We start from the raw sequence: 21510 nt of genomic DNA, 5'->3' as shown, positions 1-21510 counted from the left end.
TATATTTAGTGCACTAGCTGCTGAGTTTCTTGTTTTCTCCAGATTGAATTCCGTTGTGTCTGCTCAATGCTATGGGGATCGGCTGTATATCATCAAAACAAACAATCAAACTTTAAAAAACCGACGAATTACTATTTACAAGACAGTATGCAGTGCCATGTATTGACTGACGTATTAACCTACAATTCAAAGAGACTTGGTAGAAAGCTGACTATCAATTATCGATTTAAATTAAGGATCCATGAATTCCCCGGACAATGTTATTGGCAGCAATTCTTTATCACCTCAAACATTAGCACTGATTAACTCCTTTCGTACCAATGACTCAAATGTGCACAAATTTTGCACACAAACTTATGAAGAGGTAATTAATGTGACATGCAGAGGGTTAAACACAAGACATAAATACAACCACATTAGATCTCTCACTCTCCCTCCCTCCCCCCCCCCCCCCTCTCTCTCTCTCCATCTATATATATACTTGTAATCAAATTGTGGAGTTTGATCACAAACGAGATAACTTCATTCTTGTTAAAGGGACTGTACAGTACTGGTTGAGGTGGGGATTCATGTTTTGAACATTCCTAATTGAGATAATGAGAAACCTCTTATGAAATATGAAAGAGCATGTTATTTTAAGAAGGATTCAACGTTTATTTGATGAAAATCGGTTTTGAAATGGCTGAGATATCCAAAAAAGAGCTAATAATAAAAGGCGACATGCCACAACTTTATTAGGATCTCTTTGTTTCACCTTGTTTTGGGATATCTCAGCCATGTCAAAACCGATTTTCATCGAATAAACTTTTGATACCCCTTAGAACTGCATGCTCTTTGACATCTCATAGAGTGGTTTCTGAATATCTCACAAAACGTTAAAAGCTAAATCCTCACCTCGACCAGAACTGTACACACCCTTTAATTTGATTTAATTGATATCAAAGCTGCTAAAAACAAAGGAAATTATTTTTAAAAAGATGATGTGATATTCTTAACCATAACTTCGAGAATATTCCTTGCTATGTAATCAGTGAGGTTTCACTGGAGAAGTTTAATTTAGCTCTATCTCATGATGGATTTAATCTAAAATGTTTGAATTCCGTTTTGCTATCAAACTCTTCAGAATTATATTAAGCAAAATATATACACCAAGAGCCGCTGTATTTGAAATGATGGATTCCGAGGTGACATGCGAATAGCACTTTTCTGAGAGACGCAGACCAAAAGAAAACAATGCAATTTCTGTCACTGAGGAATCCTTATTCACATGAGGTCGAAAAAGTGTATGATATACATTTCGTTTATATCCCCAAATGAATTTTTTAATCAAAATTGCAAGACACTGTCACTTGAAAAAAAAGAATCGATACTAGCTTTGGTTTTTGTTTGCATAATATAATATTACTATATACAGCACAGACGATCATGCAGTATACCGCCCGCATGCAGTGGACATGACAAATCAGGAAATATGGGTTCATTCATGAAGGATATGAATATACGCGTTTATTATCATAATACCCCATTATAAGTTCGGGTATAGTCGACCTTTGCTTCAGTCTGCAAATCCCTTGTTTCTGAGCACATTATTGTTACGTCTTCATTCTCCACCACCCCCCCCCCCACCCCTTTTCGGCCTGCCCGTGCAACAATCTCTTTTATTGTCCTCCGAAATCCCGCCAGGCCTTGTATGACTTCTATAGTTTAACATCAGTCTCTCACCTCCCTGGTTACTAGAATCTGTTTATACAGTTCGGAGTTAGCTCATGTGCACATCATCGGGTACAATCTAACGGCCTTCTTCTTCTTCTGATTAAGTCTGCCTCCTTCAATAGACTGAAGATTCTTGCAGACTGGTGCTATTTACATTATAATACAATTTATTTACAGATATTTACAAGCACATAGAAAATTTGACGAAAATACTAGCCACTGTGATCAACCGTTAGACGGTTTCGAAATGATCCCACAGATGGCGCTGAAACAATTTCTGACGACAGGGAATTCCAGTTCCTTACAGTTCTTGGGAAGAACGAATGGCGATGCGATTCAGTTCTCGAATATGGTACCTGATAGGAGTGTGGTTGCGAGGCTCTCGTTAACTGAGTAGCCTGTTTGATGATATAGTCTGGATGTGCTGAAAGAGGAGTGAGATTATTGTGTATTTTGTACATCATAATTAGCCTGTCATTTTCTCTGCGCTGTTCCAGAGTGGTCCAATTAAGTTCTTGTAGCATTTTGGTGACACTCGAGGTGTTATGGTAGCGATTTAAAGTGAATCGCGCAGCTCTTCTCTGGACCATTTCCACTTGGTGGATTAGGTTCTTGGTAGATGGGTCCCAAACTGTGGAAGCATACTCAACAATAAATTGGTCGAACCAATGTTTTGTAAGCTGTGGCTTTAACATCAGAAGATTTTATGCGAAGATTGCGTTTTAGAAATGCAAGCACGTTATTGGCTTTATTGACAGTATTGTTGATGTGTTGGGTCCACTTCAAATCAGAAGTGATGGTTACACCCAAGTACTTCACGGATTCAACAGATTCAAGAGGGGCGTTATTTAGATGATACACGTGTTGCACCTTACTTCTTTTCCTGGATTGTATCATCAAAACCTTACATTTATCTGTGTTCAAATCCATCATCCATTTTTTCGCCCAGTCGCCTTCCTTCATAATCAGTTGGTTAGGCACTTCACTCGTTTTCAAAGCGACATTTTGAAGTCCATGGGCTTGTCCGACGTAACAATAAATGGAATTCATCAGTCACGTTCAAACAAAGGATGACTTGCGCCCCATGGTGGCCAATTAATGATCTTAACACTTGGGAAAGCAGCTATACCATCCAAGTACTGTAACCGGTAATCCGTGATTGCGTTTGCTCCATGCATTGCTCCATGCATTAAATAGGGATGTAAGTATGGATTGAAGATACAACTATGCTTTCATAGAAGATTTTCACTTATTTGTAAGTTACGTTTGTTTACAGTCCCTTGCAACGTTTGGGTTACCCTAAATTCAATTATTGAAAAGAAAAATACATTTCCCGATAATTTGTCCAAATTTCGATGTCGGAATGAGAACAGATTAAAAAAAAATAAGAAAACGAATGAAAGAAGAGGTATCCATTTTTGTCCATTACTCACAGTACTGGATAAAGGACAAACAGACATAATACGTGTCTATGATAATCTGTGACTACTTTGAGTTTGGAAGACTGTGGTAATTCACACAAAGCTGTCTGAAATTAACTTAAAAAAACCCAATGTATATTGTATGAAAATTCAAGAAGACAAAGATTTAAAATATCAGAATCGTTGAAGTTTCATGCCCTCAAACCTCATTTCATTTAGTCAACAATTTAACGAAAAGAATAAAACATCAAGAGAGGAAAAAGTCTGGGAGCCATAATCCAATTCATCATTCCGGCTGACTCACGGAATGTGGCATCAACCATCTAATCTCTTTTCTTACGGTCTTCCAAGTCCACACCACCACCAGCAGCCTGTGCGGAGACGGGAGGGAGAAAGTCATCTCACTGCTCACGCTCTCTCGGGAGCAGTGGGAGTAAAAATCTCTCAATAGCGCCATCTTCTGTTTCATGCGTGTTAGCGTTTCGTATGTTTGGGAGAAATCTACGTTTTTTGGGGCAAAAATGTCGGCGAATAAAGGTAACCTTCCTGTACAGTCATATTTCATTTATGATAAGTGGTGGCGTATTTACTTTGCTCATGCCAATTTAGCTCTGATTGTTATTTTTGGGGGGTTTGGGATGTTTTTAAGCTTGTGAAGTAGCTGGATTGATCTTCATCATTGATGAGAAGCTCTCGCCTTGTACAGTCCCACACGTTTATTTCAAAGTTATCATTCAGTCACTGCACTGTAGATCTAACACTAACAGTTATCCTAGTTAGGCCCCATTTCATAAAAAAAAAGAAAGTTGATATGAATTATGATACTGTTAGCAACTCCTGCTGGAATGGCAATTGTCATTGTAATGACAAGAATCCAGCTTCCTGATTGGCTGTTGCGGATGGAAGTTGCCATTCCAGCAAGAGTTGCCCTCATCCTACTAACATCGTGTGGCAGTGTAAATTTATACAATGAAATTACAAGTCCAACCACACGCGTGTGTCTTTACCATCCAGCCACACGAATGTGGTTGTAGCCGTGGCCCAAGTCACTGGATACAGCCACACTTGTGTGTAATGTACATATCTACACACACGTAGAAGTTATGGCCCCGCTAGTATACTGCAGTAGACCCTGTTTCTATACTGAGTATAGGGTAGTGGGTAGCCCCGGAGACCCGCCGCTCTGCGGCGGGGTCCTGGCGGCTACCCCGCAGTTTCGTTCAAGTGAGAATCACGAACAACTCCCTATTGCCACATATACGGCAACTTCACAAATAAACCATGGCTAAATGTCCATCATAAACACAGTGACAATATAAAATGAAATATACACTACCCCATTGCCTTGGTCCTTCTCACCAATTTATCTGGAAACTGAATAATTTTCCACATTTTTTAGGAGTAGGCGGTCTGCCCTAGTGGAGCGCTTTGCTGCTATTTTGAACGTGTATATCCATCAGTACGCATCTACGCATGCGTAAACAATGACGTCAACGTTACGGACGCAAAAGGATATGAATAATGCATCATCGCACGGTGAATATGCATCATGTAGCGAGTAATACAGCTGTCAATGCACTGCACTGAATGCATTGTGTGCGCATGTGCAAGTGATTGTGAGTTTTAGTGAGCATCGGTGAGCTGAAGATATTTGCCTTATAAGACAGCATTTTCTGCATCATAAGCAATGAAATGCATCAAACAGTCGCCGATGTGAATCATTTAGGTTTAGTCCACCCATGTAAGTATTCCCAGTAGTTTTTGTTGAAAAATTAAGGAAATACAGCGCCGGAACGGCACCCGTTTGGTACAACATTAAAATATCGAGGCCAAAACGGCGCATCCCCAACACTGTACGTTGTACGTTGGGGCTGCTGGTCGCAGTTAGGGTAGTGGGGAACAAGCTGTGTATGGCCACATCAACACGCGATATGATGTACCACTGACACTGACCGCCGCACAGCGTGCAAAGCGATGAACCTACCTCCTAGATTAATTTCATTTAATATTATTTCACCATCTAGACAAATTTACTTTTTCATTTTAAAGATGCATGGTCCCGGTGTTTTAGTCAAATGCATACGCGGGCGCACGGCGCAAGTTTCCTATAGAGACCTACGCTATCAACTCCTCTTTAGCGCTTACGCTTTGGCCCACTTCCCCGAGTCCGAAGAAGTCCGATCCACTGTAGTCAGTGGTCCGATCACAGTTCGGCTCATGATTCGGCTGAGGGGGATGACAGCTTTAGCAAACCTCTTTTGTGATGTCATAATAACAAGCACATATGTACGCACCCTGGCATTACTACAGACTGCGCGATGCGCAATAGAAGACAACGAAGGCAACGTTACTTAGCAACACCTACGTACTTTACTCTTGATGACAGCTCAACTTCGGTAATCTTCGTATCAATGCTGACAGTGATCGGCAATATCATCAACAGCGCCCTCTACACTACCGGGACTATGCACCTTTGAACTTAATTCTCATTTTCTTTATTTGATAAGATGAATTCAAAATCAATAGCAAAGTTACGATTGATTTTGCACTTTGATTTACGATTGATGATGCATTGCGTCGTTATTGAGACTTCGCCTTCGTTCAGTTCCAGTAACTCGTATGTAGTCACAAATCGCGCACCTAGTGTACACAGGCAGCCGGCGTGCGAGTCCCTGCTGGTGTGGGCGGCGGCATAACTGCGCTGGCTAGCGCTAGGCTGCTGCTGCGCTGCGCTGAGCGATCGCTGGCACCCAAAGTCACGATGTAGGGCCTACCACCAGCAGTCTAGAGATGTCAATCCAAAGTCCCCCAATTTAGCGGCAGTTGTAACTTTGCTATTAATTCTAAACCCACCGTATCAAGCAAACACGATTAGAACGGAGCGAAAAAAAAAATATTTGTAAGAAAACAATATAAGAAGGTATGAAAATGAGGTTACTTTCATTGCTTTGAGAGCAAGCTGGTTGTGTGGTGTTCATGTGCTTGACACGCACGGCGTTCAGCTTCTCCGTGTGTGTGTGGATATGATATGTACACACTGTACATTTATACACACGAGTGTGGCTGTATCCAGCGACTTGGGCCACGGCTACAACCACACTCGTGTGGCTGGATGGTAAAGACACACGCGTGTGGTTGTATACACTGCCTTTATTTATGAAATGGGGCCCTAGTCAGTCTACAACATTTGTTGAGTTACATGTCAAAAAGTATATTAATGTTGAAATATTACTACTGGTTGCCCAATTTTCTGCTCATGCTGCTCTTGCTTCGTGCTTCCACAGAAATGTCAGAGTGGATCAGGTTTTTCACAGCGGCTGGCATTCCCCCAGGTCCCGCTGCCAAGTATGCCATGGTGTTCCTGGATAACCGCATCCAAAAGAGTATGCTGATGGACCTGACCAAAGAGTACCTCAAGGAGATGGGCATTGGGATCATGGGAGACGTCATTGCCATCCTCAAGTATGCAAAGACAGCTCACGTGATGGTAAGTAATTGTGAACGGGGACAGACTGATGGGGAAATAATATTATAACTTTCTTGTAGAGCATGTACCCCTTACATAGAATTTGCATCTCATAACTTTCTTATAGAATATATGTACCCCTTACATTGCATCTGAGGCTTTTTCATCTGTTCCATGATAGTAGACTGAAATGAATGTGACAGTATGCTATTTCGGTTTGAACAGTTGCTCCTGATCGAAAGGTCACAAAATCCAGCATTGGAGGGATTTACAGTACTGACTCTCTCAGGCCCCAAAGCATTTTTACTAATGACATTTGATGAGAATCTTGCTGACATCAAAATTGTTTGTTTCTGTTAGTGCCAAACGCTGGTAATGAAACATTTTCAGAAGTGAAGGACAGGGGCATAGAAAAGAAGAGGAGAAAATCTTTTATAGCATATATGCAGCAGGTAATTTCATGCACATGTATATGCATGGATATGCTTTATGTGATTTGTCATATTTTATTTCTACTTCAGTATGAGAACGAGAAGCCTGCCATTACATCACTCTCCACTGATCCGGATGCAAAGGTGGCAGTAAAGCGACAGACGACACGTAAGAAGAATGTGAAATCACATTGACTGATTCATTACTTCTGTATAAAAGATTTCCTTAATTGCGTTAGATGACTTTTGAGTCAGAAGATTTGTAGGTCGCAAGTTTTGAAGTCCGAAATATGCTGTATGTGTGCTGACTTGCTGTGGATAAAGAGGACATAAATGAGATGAAAGTCAGTTGTTTATTGGCTAGGCTAAGAAGTACGAATAGCAATTTTCCAGGGTAATTTTTTAAAGTCAATGTAATGTATATACACTGTATGATTCTCGCTGTTTTAATGTTTGCAAATAGATATTAATGAAATTAAATCTCACAAAATATTGCCAGACATAACACAAATCAGCTGTTTTGTTGTCTCCAATGTGGAAAATCATTAACCTTTTCATTGAAAATGGATGATACTTCTTTCTCATTTGCTCCTTGTGGGTCTGCTCTTGAAGATGAATTCAACCACTCATGTAAATTATCATTAAGACCCATTTCACAGAATTAACTCACAAAATACCATGGCATATAAAGTACCGTATTGTCTTTATGCCATGAGAAACTGTCATTAGGTGATGTTAGAATGGTGGCAACTTTACTGTCAGTTTTGCTCTTGTTTCATTAAATAAAACCCCCAAAACACCTATTTTCATTGCTGGTTGTTGGATATTTCATTGAAAATAAAACCCCATATTTCACTGTTTCCAATACTGTCAGTAATTTTATTCATATAATACTGTATAAATGTGTATTGGATGTCATGTACTGTAAGTGACAAGCTGATGCATTTACTGTTCACAGCTGGTAGCAGAATGCTGGAACATTACATGAGGAAAGAAGGCATCATGGAAAGTAGCAGTTCAAAGGTCACAGTCTCGCCTTCAATGGCAGTGAGACTTGGAGCAGTGCCAACAGGAGGTGAATACAAAAATACAGAAAAAGAGAGTGATTTCCTGAGGTTTATTATGCATGTTGATTATTTATTTATAATAATTTCAAGGAGCATGCAAATTGTAAAATCTGTCAAGTCGTATTACATTATTGTCACATTATTGAGTGATGTGACAGTTGGTAAGGATGGACGTACCAGTTACTCTTTTCATCTCTTTAATCAGGTGTAGACAAAGTACTGTGGTAGTTGTATCTCCCAAGAAGGTACGTTCAGCTTTCTTTGAAAATGGGAACATCACAGCAGTATATATCCTCTATTCTACTTTTACCATCTTGCAACACACACACGCACACACAAAACGATCAAATACAAATAATGAAGTTATCTAATACAACCTGTAGGAAACTATACTTGTTAAACTTGTCACACCTAAAGCAATCAGTCAAAATGCATCTACTGAATGGGAATCCCATAACATCAAAGCTTGAGTGAAGAGATTGGAGAGTGCTATACTTGTTAATCTTATCACATCTAAAGTGATCAGTCAAAATGCATCTGCTAAATGTGAGTCCTATAACATCCAAGCTTGAGTGAAGTGATTGGAAAACACTTCATTAAAACCCATTGGCCCAAATTTCACAAAGGTACCATAGTTTAAATCAAATCTGTGTTTAAAATTAAGTCCATGGACTAAAACAATCACTAAATAGGCATACCTTTCATGTGTTTGTGTCAGCAAGTGCTCATTGTTTTATGTCTGCTAGTGTACACTATGATTAGTCGTGTTGATTTTGGCAGTGTAAAAACAAAACAAAAAAACGACACAATCCATGGACTAAATTTAAACTACCTTTGTGAATTTGGACCACAAAGTCCCAGAAAACAGTTCTGTGGTTAGGCCTTATAACTTTTATCACAATTTTTATATTCCTTGTTAGTGCGAATTGAGCTAAAGTGAAGAATTTTCTTGTCTGAGATCTTTGTTGTACATATCAAATAAATATCAAGATTCTCTTTTGTTGCTAAATTCATAATTGATTCTTAGATTGGAAACACATTTTGGAAGGCTTGACTGCCTGTTTCTCTCTCAATTTAGCAAACTTTGTGTATTATATTTCTTCCTGATTATGTCTAGATTGCGTGTATTGTACCAATACCATCTGATATTTTATTTGTAGAAAGTAATGCAATGAAATTCATAGGTGCTAATTGAATGATGATAGGATAAGAAATCCTGCAGCAAAATCCCCTCCCCCCCCCCCCCTGCCCCAGGACTTGATGGGTTGATTTCCCGCTTTGCCCGCAAACAGGAGCCAAGAAGGGGGCCGTGGGGCTGGCAGACACTGCCGAGGTTGTGCCCATCAAGCGACCCCGCATGGTGAAGCCAGAGGAGGAGGGCAAGTACATCGTCAGCATGCCCAAGGGCAGCACGCCCAGGACGCAGAAGATTCTGGAGCAGAAGCGCCAGCAGCAGCATGAGCAGCTGCCGCAGCCACAAACACCACCGCAGGGCATCCAAGGTGATGATGGTGTCGGCACTGATGTTGGTGTTGAGGATGATGATGATGATGATGATGATGATGATGATGATGATGATGATGATGATACCGATGCCAATGATGATCATGATCTTGGTTGTAACAGTAGGAAGCGGCAATGGAAGTAGTTAAAGGGACATTCCAGACAATTTTCATAATTTCACATCATGTAGTACATAAATCAACAACTCCATGTATAGATTTGTGGAATTTATTGTTGTTCTTAAGCAGAAAAACAATACTTTGAAAAACCTTAAACAAATTACACTGAACAAGGATGATGACATAGGAGGTTCACATATTTCAGAAATGTAGCAGTGTAATTCCATTACAATACCGCTTGCTTGCGAGTTCACCTGTGTATAATTTATGCATGCCTTCTTCTTTTGTTCTGCTTCCTTGAGACCCAACTCATGCATTCTTATGGTGACTCTGCCATGTCATCATCCTTGTTCATTGCAATTTGTTCTAAATGTTGAAATTATTCTTATTCTTCATCCCAATTATCACAAATTCTGAAACTCTGTCCTCATTATTACTAATTTATAGTTGTTCAAATGTGAAAATCTAAAAATCATCTGGAGGTCTCCTTTAAAGTGACTGCAATAATGAAAATACTTTAACCACTGCTACCACCACTACTAGTGTTCAAGATGATGATACTGATCATAACAATATTTATGAAATGATGATTAAGATGATGTTAATGATGATAATGGGTAAGATGATGGCAATGATGAAAGAAAAGGTTACTAGTACTGTTATCCCACTCTCTCTCTATCTTTCTCATGATTTTTTTTTTTTAAATTGATACAGCATATCCTGATTATGACAATATTATAACTGATGAATGACAGTGACTGAATTACAGTGATTAAATGACAGTGATTACAGTGTGATTTAACCAAACATACGTATAAAATATGAGGCAGTTGCATTCATTTGATATCCTTTTGTGCATAGTTATCAAACTTAATGTCACCAGCAGGTAGGTTATTTATTCATTCCACTTTAAATGGTTACAAATACATTTAGGCATCAAATTGTGGATTGTTTTGTGGCATGTGTAGTACTTCATTTGAGATGCATAAACCAGTCATCAAAGAAAAACCAGTACAGCTGATACTTCTGTGCTTTCTACTCAGTCTTATGAGTAACCTCCCATTGTCTTTTGCAGTTTATTTAAGGAATGTCTCTTTTGTGTGCATTTCTGTAATGGTTTAATATAGTGTGAAACCACTGTTCTGTTTGACCCATGAGTGAGCAACTTGGTACGGAATAGACCTTATACTTTTTTTTTTCTTTTTTTCATTGTCATGCCGTGAATATGATTTTGATGTTTTTCTTTCTTTTTCTCCATTGACCAGGGTCTGTTGATGAGAAGAAATCCTCAGTGTTTGCACGGCTGGGCTCAGGAAACAGTCCCACACCCACACAATCGACTTCAAAGCAGGTAAGAGCTTCATCATCCCTAGTGCATCATTTCTGTCAGTCATACAAAGCAAAGTATGGAGGGAGGGGTAAGAAATATCAATGTACTGATCTTAAAATGTGGTAAAGATTATCCTTTGCAGACAATTTTTTTTTTTAATACAATAGACACAGAATATGTTTGATTGGCAAAGAGTACCTTATATCACTAGAAAATAAGTTTAAGACCCATCAGGCATTTGCAAGTTCATGTTTACATAGCATATACCATCAGTGCAGGCAAAAATCGTAAACAATAGTGTTGATTATTAGAGATTTTTCTGTGTCATTTCTATCAACATGGCAGTGATGTGCAAAAATAATGGTTGTATCTCTACTCTTCTTCCTGTTAACATGCTTGCTACTTGCTATAACATTGCAGTACTTGTTTATATACCTCACTGTTGCACCGTTCCGACAAAGAAAACAAGACCATGATCATAGTATGTAATTTCACTTTTGAGCAATGATGGAGGAAAGAAATTCACTATCTTGTCTCATTCAGTTGTGTTGGTATGTCATCAATCAAAAAATAAATCTGATGACTTTCATTGTTTATATCTGATGGGCTTGTGCTCATTATAATTTCAGGAAGGTCTCTTAAAGGGACTGTACAGTACTGGTTGAGGTAGGGATTCATGTTTTGACCATTCCTAAGTGAGATAATGAAAAGCCTCTTTTGAAATATGAAGGAGCATGTAATTTTAAGTAGGATTCAACGCTTATTTGATGAAAATTGGTTTTCAAATGGCTGAGATATTAAAAAAAAGTGCTAATAATAAAAGGCGACATGCCACAACTTTATTAGGATCTCTTTGTTTCACCTTGTTTTTGGATATCTCAGCCATTTCAAAACCGATTATCATCAAATAAACTTTTGATACCCCTTAGAATTGCATGATCTTTGACATCTCATAGAGTGGTTTCTGAATATCTCGCAAAACGTTAAAAGCTAAATTCTCACCTCGACCAGAACTGTACACACCCTTTAAGTAATGCTTTAATCTCACAATCAGGCTGCCAGTTCCCCCTCTGTTTTCAACCGACTGGGAGGTCAACGGCAACGCAGTCTTTCCGATGGCAGTGATGGCGGGTCAGTGGTGGAGTACCAGGGTGTTTTGAAGACCCTGTCGTCACCAGACGCTCAGACCACCATGCTGAAGACGTCCACAGCCAAACTGGTCAAACCTACGTCAGTGAAGGTCACCCTTGGTGCTCCGCGGAAGTCGGCGCCAAGTCCTGCTGTAACCCTGAAGTCAAGGACAAAGAGCAGTACACCAGGTGCCAGTAGTATTGGCAGCCCACCTCAGAGTCTCATGGCAAGGTTGGGCGCACCTGTCAACAAGACAAAAGGTGCCATGGGAACTGCAGTCGGTACCAAGCAGAAAGTAACTGTGACAATAGGTGGTGCAAAGAGGCTGAATATGGGTACCCCAAAGCAAACTGTGATGGACCGGCTTGGGGTGCAGAAAGCGGAGGTCTCCACAACAACTCACATGGATGCTGTTGGTGTCAAGTCCAAGGTGCTTGATCGGCTTGGCAGCAGTGACCTTGCAGTCTCTGGCAAAGGAACCACCTCTGCTGGCACGGGAAAGCCTGCCATAAAGCGATCGATGCAGGTCAGGCTGGGTGCACCCGCCGCAGCTACGGCTAGCAGCAGCCTGGCACAAGAAACCAGCACCATGAAACAAACGGTGACTGTAACCCTAGGTGGGCGGCCGGGCTCCATGAAGAACAGGCTTACACTACAGACACCTCAAAAAGTTGCGCCAAGTCCTAGAGTTGGATCTGGCGCCACTCCCACAGAAGGGTCGAGGCTCCTGAAGAGGCTGGGCACGTCGCCCATGGCCTCGTCAATTCCGACAAAGAAATCAAGTGTCCAAGACAGACTGGGAGTCATGAAGGCAGAAGTGTCCTCCACCACTCCAAGTGTGACAGTGACCCTCGGAGGTGGCGCTTTAAAGAAGATGCCAACAACAGCTGCAGCTGGTGGACCATCCAAGACAAACGTCTTTAGCAGACTGGGATCTTAAGACTTGACATGTGCCTTAGCAAAAATTGTTATCAACAAGAAAAATATGTGAATTGGAAAAAAATACAGTGAATATAGGTAATCAGTTTATGAATCATCGTTCTCTGCTTACATTCTTGGAATTGGTAGAGACTGGTTTTTAAAATTTCTGCACTCATATGTACATGAAAATATGATGTAATGACCCACAAGAATTTGAAGCTTTGCCAATCGAAGAGAATTTTTGTTTCAATTGCTGGTCTCCCAGATCTTTGTGCATATCTCCTGTTAATTTGACAGACATATTACTTTGGGTTTTTTTTGATCACGTAATATTGCCATTGCAGTTCTAATTTTTGCATGTGTATAAATTTGTCTTGTAGCATTGTATATTTCAGATGGAATATTTATGTATGTTATGTATTGCTCTCATTTGAAGTCATTTGTATTACAGCATTCACATTTTTACGTTTCTTAGATGAAATGGCATTTTTCTGTATCAATCTCTATTTGGAGCAAATCAGCCATTACAATTCATAGCATTGTAAGGTGTTTTTTTTTTTCTTTATGAACCTCTCTTTTTTCGAAACATACTAGTATTTGAATTTGCAGTGGTCTCATATTTTAGTTTTAAAGTGATAAGCTGCAGATATATTTTACACCCTTGGTGTGACAGTGCATTTTGTTAGTGTACAGTGTACTGCCATGACAGGCATCCATTGGAGACCCTGCCACATTTCTATATTGCATTTTTAATGCAGACTTTGCATGAAACGCAATATTTAACGACTATTTCATGTCATAGAAAAGACAATTGTAAATCAAAATACACAAACAGATATTGAGTTCTGTTTTAAAGTTTGCTTTATTTGTAAGAGATGTCATTTTCCGTAGGATTAGTGAAAACATTGATTTTGAGGAGTAAAGGAATGAAAAGGTCTGTGAAAACAATGAATGAGATATATCACTTGTTGCATATATATTTATGATTCCCATGTGGTTTTTAGTCCTTGCTTATCACAGTCTTCGGGCTTTTATTTCCATACTCTTGATGGCACATTATCATCATTGCTATGTAAAATACCTTGATGGGGGAGGGGGAATATTTGTATTGTCACTGTACTAGTCATTGACAGATTACTAATGTGGATACTTTTAAGGTTTTTCTGCTAGCTTGGTGTCTGTGTTCTCAGGAATGATATAATTCAAAGCATGTGCGTATTCATACCCAGGGATATGCATATCAGATGGCTTCCTTAAAAAAAAAAAAAAAGCCAAAATGCTTCTGCCTCACAGTATACTCTTAACGTATGTGTACACATATTCAAAAGGTTTTTACTCTGGATATTAAGGGGAATTTATGCCAAGAAGAAAGTTACATTGTGCTGCTCATGGTGAAACAAAAGCAGTCCAAAATTTTTGCAGCATAGTAGGGGGAAACAAACAAACAAAAGTTTTTGACATTCCAATGTCATCTCATTGTTTTCTGAGTCTCTTTTTATAATAGTTAACAAATGGTCACAATACCATCATCCCTTACCTAACAGTAATTTACTTAATGCTTGAATAATGTTAAAATCATGACAACTTGATGTAGCCAACGTAAGTTGAAAAGTACTGTCATCAAATATTCATTAAAAAAGGTGTCCACTCAATCATAATAATTTGATGGTCAGCAAATTCTTGCCTTGACTTTATACTTGCTTTCATGAGTCATGTTGCCTTGCTTGACTGAGGAAGGAAAGATGTGATGTTTTCCCCCTAAGTATGTCAAGGCTTTAAATTAGCAACATCATTACTATGTACATGTACTCTTTAGCAAGGTTTCCTTTTTTTTTTTCTTTTTCTTTTTTTTTTACAATGAAGTCACAATAGGAAATGTAATTCTGGGATGAATAGTTTTGAGAAGCTGAGGATTCTGATTTATTTATTTTTTCTCACAGAATAGACTTGAAATGGACTGAACATCAACTCAAATACAAATACATCAGGCACACCCTTGCCTCAAATCATTGTCAAAAAGCTCTTTTGTCTTTCTACATGTGTTTGGGAAATTTCATTTGAGGTAATTCCTTGGGATATATCTTGCCTAACTAGCCTGTACCTCATTTCCTGTTGTATCACATACAAGTTGCTGTTGAAAAATAAGCTGAAAATCAAGAACTAAACTGAAATAAGAAAATATCTAAAACACTTTCATGAAAGGGACATTTCATCCCGATGTTATGTTACTTTGTATGAAAACAGAAAGATCAGTGAAATAGATGAACTAAAATTTTGGGAAAAATCTGACACATAAAAAAGCTAGGACACGTAGGACCTACTATGTATACATTAATGGTCTATGAACAGAAGTCTGTCTGTGATCCAATCTACACCACCGCCACCTGATTACGTGCATCTTAATGAGTACATTCAGACAATGATTGTGTAATCGTACATCGTCACTGACAAGGGAACCGTTTCCCTCACTTCGGTCTTATTTAGCCGAGGTGCCTTTTCAGACTCGGCTACCCTTGAATAAACACCAGCTTCTGTGTGCATTTGAATTTCGCGAATCTTGGCTCGTGAAATTTGCGAAATCAAAATGCACGGGAACATTCCTCGTTTTACAGTACACTGTCTTTAGCAAAAACATAAAATACATGTACTGTACAATATGTATGCATGCTTGTCATGATATCCCAACACTTGCAATGACAGTCAAACACACACACACACACACACACACACACACACACTCACACACACAAAAACATGTTTTTGAAGCATAGAAGAATAGAGTAACAAAGTGTGATGTTATCACCATTTATCGCCATGGAAACTGGTTCCAAACAACCTCACCTGGCCTGATGCTCACCATGCTCACATCTGATTCCAACAAAGCAGTATAAACAGATGATTCGGATATCATCACTTTGGTACTCTGTACTAACTCTAATAAGTGTTACATCCAGTGCACACATAGCTGTGTATAAAAGAAATGAACATGTGTCATTGAGATGACATCTACATGGCAAAAATAAAATACCAGGCAAAAGCCATAACAAGGAGGCATGATTTAACGTCTGCATTGGGTAAACCCAAGATCCTAAAAAAAACCAACTTCTCTTTTGGTATTTGACAGGAACAGAAGACCCCAAGAAACAGTTTTGATGTTACTGTAGTAAAAGATATTATTTCATTTATTGAAAAGTGTGATCCTCACATCAACATGCTTGTTACAATGATGCATGAGACCAATAAGGCATATGTCACTGTGCAATCTCAAAGTATTGGTGTTTTATCTACTTTTTTTTTTACTTTTAAGATATCAATGCACATAGTACACATAGCTGAAATTCATGTAGTGCACTATTGAAAGTATGCTCATTCTCAACAGCTTGGCCATGAGGTCAGCTGCACAGACCCTTTCTGTTACGGATGAAAGGGTTTCATGCAATGGCCAGTGCTAAAGATAAGGATTACTGTAAAAGTGGACATTTTCGCGGCGTTGAAATTTTCGTGCATTTCGCGCAACCACAAACTAGCGCGAAAATAAAAGCACGCGAATATTTTTGCCTGTCATACGTTCCTGTGCATGATGTCTTGATTCCGCGGAATTAAAAACAGGCGAAACTCTTCTGACCCGGCAAAGCGCAAAAAAATTAGTCCCACGAAAAAATCCACTTCTACAGTAGTAGGGTTATAACCGATCCTTCCAGGGCTTCCAGGAAAAAAAAAAACAAACAAATCAAAGCAAAAATTAAAAACAGAATAAAAAAGAGAAAAACAGATCTGTAACTTTAAGAAGCATACAGTGAAAACATCTTGAGTACACAACATGTCGCACCCCATTTTATGAGTATCTGTACCAGTACTACAATAATATATAGACTACACACCCTTCATCTCATGATACACTTGTATCTATATTAGTGTTACACTAGTGTACAGACTATTCCATCCTTCATCTCATGGTACTCTTGAACCTGTATTAGTGTTACAATGGTGTACAGACTATTACACCCTTCATCTCATGATACACTTGTACCTGTATTAGTGTTACAATGGTGTACAGACTATTACATCCTTCATCTCATGGTACTCTTGAACCTGTATTAGTGTTACAATGACAGACTATTACACCCTTCATCTCGTGGTACTCTTGAACCTGTATTAGTGTTACAATGGTATACAGACTATTACACCCTTCATCTCATGATACACTTGTACCTGTATTAGTGTTACAATAGTGTACAGACTATTACATTCTTCATCTCATGGTACTCTTGAACATGTATATTAAAGTATAACCAGATAGTACAGACTATTACACCCTTCATCTCGTGGTACACTTGTATCTGTACTGGTGTTACAATTAATGGTGTAGAGAATATCATACCTTTCATCTCATGGTACACTAGTACCTGTATCAGTGTTACAATGGTGTACAGACTATTACAACCTTCATCTCATGGTACCTGCACCAGTGTGGCAATCACGTATTGTAACGCTGTCTTTTGTTGCGCCTGTATTTTGTGTCAAATACAACCAGTCAATGTCACTTTTAGGTGAAAGGAATGCACCACACAAAGTTACAAAGTAAATCAAAGCAATCAAGTGACTTTAAGGAGACTCACAAAAACACTTGGCTTGTTAGAAGAAATTGTATATATATATATATATATATATATATATATATATATATATATATATATATATATATATATATATGTGTGTAATCATACATCAAGTACTATTCTAACTTATTTATGAGCTTTGTTAGAAATTGGCTTTGATTTAAAAGAGAGTGCTATATCTAAGACAAGTAAATGTGCTGTTAAAGACGATGGATAAGAAATTACCAAAACGGGACTGCGTAGCTATCAAACAGGTGTTAAATGAGAGAGAAGTGACTATCCTGTAGATGTTGCTGTCACTCGAAGATTACAGTTATCAACCTGCTAGGAAATCATGACACGTATTTGTTCATTTGGCGCAGTCAGTCTGGCAAGAGATAGAGAAGTGGGTAAGATTGCGAAGTTTCAGTTTCTAGCAGTCACACTTGAAGATTGCGATCTCAAACTTCTAAATCTTTTGCCAGTCTGACTGCACCTGTTGATCTTTACCTCCAACATACACACTGGCATACCAGTTTAACACATGCAAATATCAAAGTAAAAATCTGTTAGAATTGCCTTTCCACTGTGCCATCACTCTCAAAAATCTTATACAACATAATTGCCTTGGTCACTAAACTCCAAACTTGCAAAGGCTACAGTGCATCAACTCCACAAACTCATGCCTGAATATAAAAATGAATGAGCTTTATTCATCAAGGGTAATGCTTCTATATTTGCATGATGAAAACTTACAGTAAATACATGCAGGCAAATTGTCATTAAATTTTGTTATGATACTCTAAAATAAACAAGACTAACAAAGTGACCACATAAACAAAGATAGATTGCTTTGCACTGAATTCTAAAATCAAGAGCTCTTTTAAATGTCAGATTATGGAATATACTTATCAAAAATACAGATATATTAAAAAAATTCAACAATCACAATTTCTAAAATCGGACTCACAGAAAAAGTATTTTCGACATGAACACGGCAGCCTGCGTGTGGAATTAAGAGTAACATGGTGCAAATATCAGTGAGGACAAAACATGAATAGAAATGTTCAAATAGACACAAGTACTTAAATCACATGTAATGTTTTCATCATGGGAAGAAACGCTTACTGGTATACTAGACAAAATAGATACAGTCATGCTGACAAGAAAACTGAATTAAAACTCCTTTGCCTGTTTCACATCAAAATCCAAGGTAATTTCAATATAATGAAATAACAGAGGAACAATATCATACTGCTAGTTTACCATTAATGCAATATAGCACATTCTGTAGTGGAATATTTGCAACATCATGAATGAAATAGAACATGACAGAACAACATTTTTGTTGTGATTTAGCACATGACTTTATGTGACCAAGTAGTATAGCTAGAAGCTAAGTCGCACAAGATGACCACAGCCTTGGCAAAGAAAATCCCCCTATCAAAGCCATATGACCCATTTCGAGATGCACATTGTATTTTTACTGAAAACAAAAAACAAAAAAACAAAACAAACAGCAGACACTACTTGCTAATTAAAAGACTATGCAATCAATACATATCCTTACATAAAATTTGGTGGACCAGCCATTACGTCACAAAGAAAAGACATGATAAAGCCATAATTGACTTCCAATGATCGCATACTATAGAAACTCCTAAAAACAACTAGTAATGATAGATTACTTTTAACCAATGAAATTGTTATCACATTCAATATCAAATTCAACAAATTTTGCATCTGATTTTTGTCCAAACATAACACCATGTACAATGTATCTTATAATCTAGTAATATCTTCTCGGTATGTTCTCTCTCACACCTCCCTGGTACACCTTTGTGCAGATGGGGAGGGGAGGGGGAAAGAAATTTGTTCCGAATAGATATACAGGCAAACACATGCCTGAGATGTGGTGGGTCAAGGGACATACAAACATTGGAGTTGAAGAGATAAAGTTGGCATGAAGTTGTAAATCAGGTTACATACTTTGTACGTTTTTCCCAAAGCTGGTCAAACCATACTTTGATCATTCCTGTGGGGACATTTTTATCTTGTGACTTTGACCTTGATTATAATTCACGACGAGCTGTTCACTGACAACCCACCATTCTTCATTAAGATTCATTGAAGCAAACAACACAGATATAGCGATAGAATGGTTAGTGACATATTTCTCAGCCTTCTGTACCTTCCAGTGAGCTGAGTCGTCAGGATGTTTTTTCAAAAATTTGCAACACAAGCCAGTACTATACATCCATATGACACAACAACTGAATCAAATCTGAATTAGAATTTCATCTTAACTTTTACAAACAAATGAACAAATGAAAATAAAGTATAACAAATGTCCACAGAAGCTATGCCATATCAATGTTTGATCCCCTGGCATATGCTCTGACACTAAAATCATGATTATACAAAGCAGATCAACTCTCAATTTGGCAAAACAACATGTCTAGATGGATGAAGAATGCTTCCAATGAACAGGAGTAATGCGCTACATGCGTATACTGAAGATGCAATACCAGTATCAAAGATATTGCAAATATGTCCATCATATTTTCTCACACAATTAGGCGAGACATTATATCATACACATAAATTTGTATGCCATTTGACTTCAAAATTTCACATATTTTTTTTTTCTCTCTCTCTTTCCTCAAAAGCAGTAGTGTTCGCCAACAATTGGGGCGGGTCACCTCGCAATGACAATTCCATAATAAAACATATCATATTTTCATGATACACTAACAAAATTAAGAAAAATTCACATTAATATTTCTGTCTAATAGTACAACTACGATGCAATTTACGAACTGAAATTGATCAAAAAGGAAGTCTGCATAAACCCCACTTGGTTCTCACTGCCAGATTAACACAATCCACATCAAAATGCAATCAGCAAAACACTCGCATAAAACTCTTGAGGCAATTGGCAGGAACGGGCAATGCGGGGCTGCCATCCATAGAGAAATGTGGGTCCCAAAACTTTGATTGTTTAATACAGAACTTCACTCTCCCCAATATGCATGTCTTTGAATATGCAAACATCTTTAATATGCATATATAGGCATCAGTGGTTCAAGGACGTTAATGAAAAGGTTGCCCAGATATGGCAAGACGGGAGACAGCAAACTGGGCAACTGAGCTGATGCATCGTGGGTTATCATGGGATACAGTTGTTTTGCAAATCCTGCTGTTTGATTGGTGCAGTGTATGATTGCTTGTTTCATATGGCTTGGGATTCACAATGAATGAAGTACAAAGCACTCACAGCTTCAAGAAAGCCTATACTTAAAAAGCTTATTTATCCAGCCATCATGCGTACTAATTCACACTCATATGATTTTCACAATGCTTACATTCCTACAAACAAAGCACACCGACGAACAGGCATGAGTGGGACTATGTTCAACTGATTCCACGACACAGGACAGGCAAACGTAGTTGGCACAGATATCTCATCTTTACATGTCCTTGTTGAATCTTTACATGTCCTTGTTGAATGCACATTTATCAAAATGATTCAAGAAATGTAAACAATTTTCAACGCTCATTCGACTCTCGACACTTTTGACACTGGTACACTTGTATTGCTTTTTCTATCACAGTTGTTGTGGTATTTAGCAATTACCATAGCTCCTACAAAAATATGTTCAAGATCATGTTATTCTGGAATGTTGAAGACAAGACAATTTATAGACTACCTAAATAATTTTGTGTATTGCTTTTTTTTTTCTCTGCACACATACACAGATCAACAAGAAAAAAGTTTGGGCACACAAACAGACAATTTGCTGACAAACC

General features: G+C 38.4%; 1 protein-coding gene across 1 annotated transcript; it reads left to right on the top strand.

Moving 5' to 3' along the window:
* Positions 1 to 3609: 3609 nt before the first annotated feature.
* LOC139714062 (uncharacterized protein C19orf47-like) lies at positions 3610 to 13637 on the top strand. The gene is made up of 7 exons (XM_071625790.1): positions 3610 to 3671; positions 6419 to 6621; positions 7122 to 7200; positions 7990 to 8106; positions 9391 to 9600; positions 10986 to 11071; positions 12105 to 13637. Exons 1-7 carry the CDS (start codon positions 3656 to 3658, stop codon positions 13119 to 13121), a joined length of 1728 nt encoding a protein of 575 aa, XP_071481891.1. The 5' UTR covers positions 3610 to 3655; the 3' UTR covers positions 13122 to 13637.
* Positions 13638 to 21510: the final 7873 nt, after the last annotated feature.

This window comes from Diadema antillarum, unplaced genomic scaffold (assembly GCF_040938485.1).
Source record: "Diadema antillarum isolate AM-2024a unplaced genomic scaffold, OU_Dant_1.0 seq00002153_RagTag, whole genome shotgun sequence".
Taxonomy (NCBI): domain Eukaryota; kingdom Metazoa; phylum Echinodermata; class Echinoidea; order Diadematoida; family Diadematidae; genus Diadema; species Diadema antillarum.
This window is presented reverse-complemented; position numbering and strand designations above follow the sequence as displayed.

Bases quoted from the DNA above. Each gene is read 5' to 3' on its own strand.
- LOC139714062 (XM_071625790.1), top strand. The intron at 7,201-7,989 runs GTAAGAAGAATG...TACTGTTCACAG, and splicing joins AGTAAAGCGACAGACGACAC to CTGGTAGCAGAATGCTGGAA. The intron at 11,072-12,104 runs GTAAGAGCTTCA...TCTCACAATCAG, and splicing joins CACAATCGACTTCAAAGCAG to GCTGCCAGTTCCCCCTCTGT.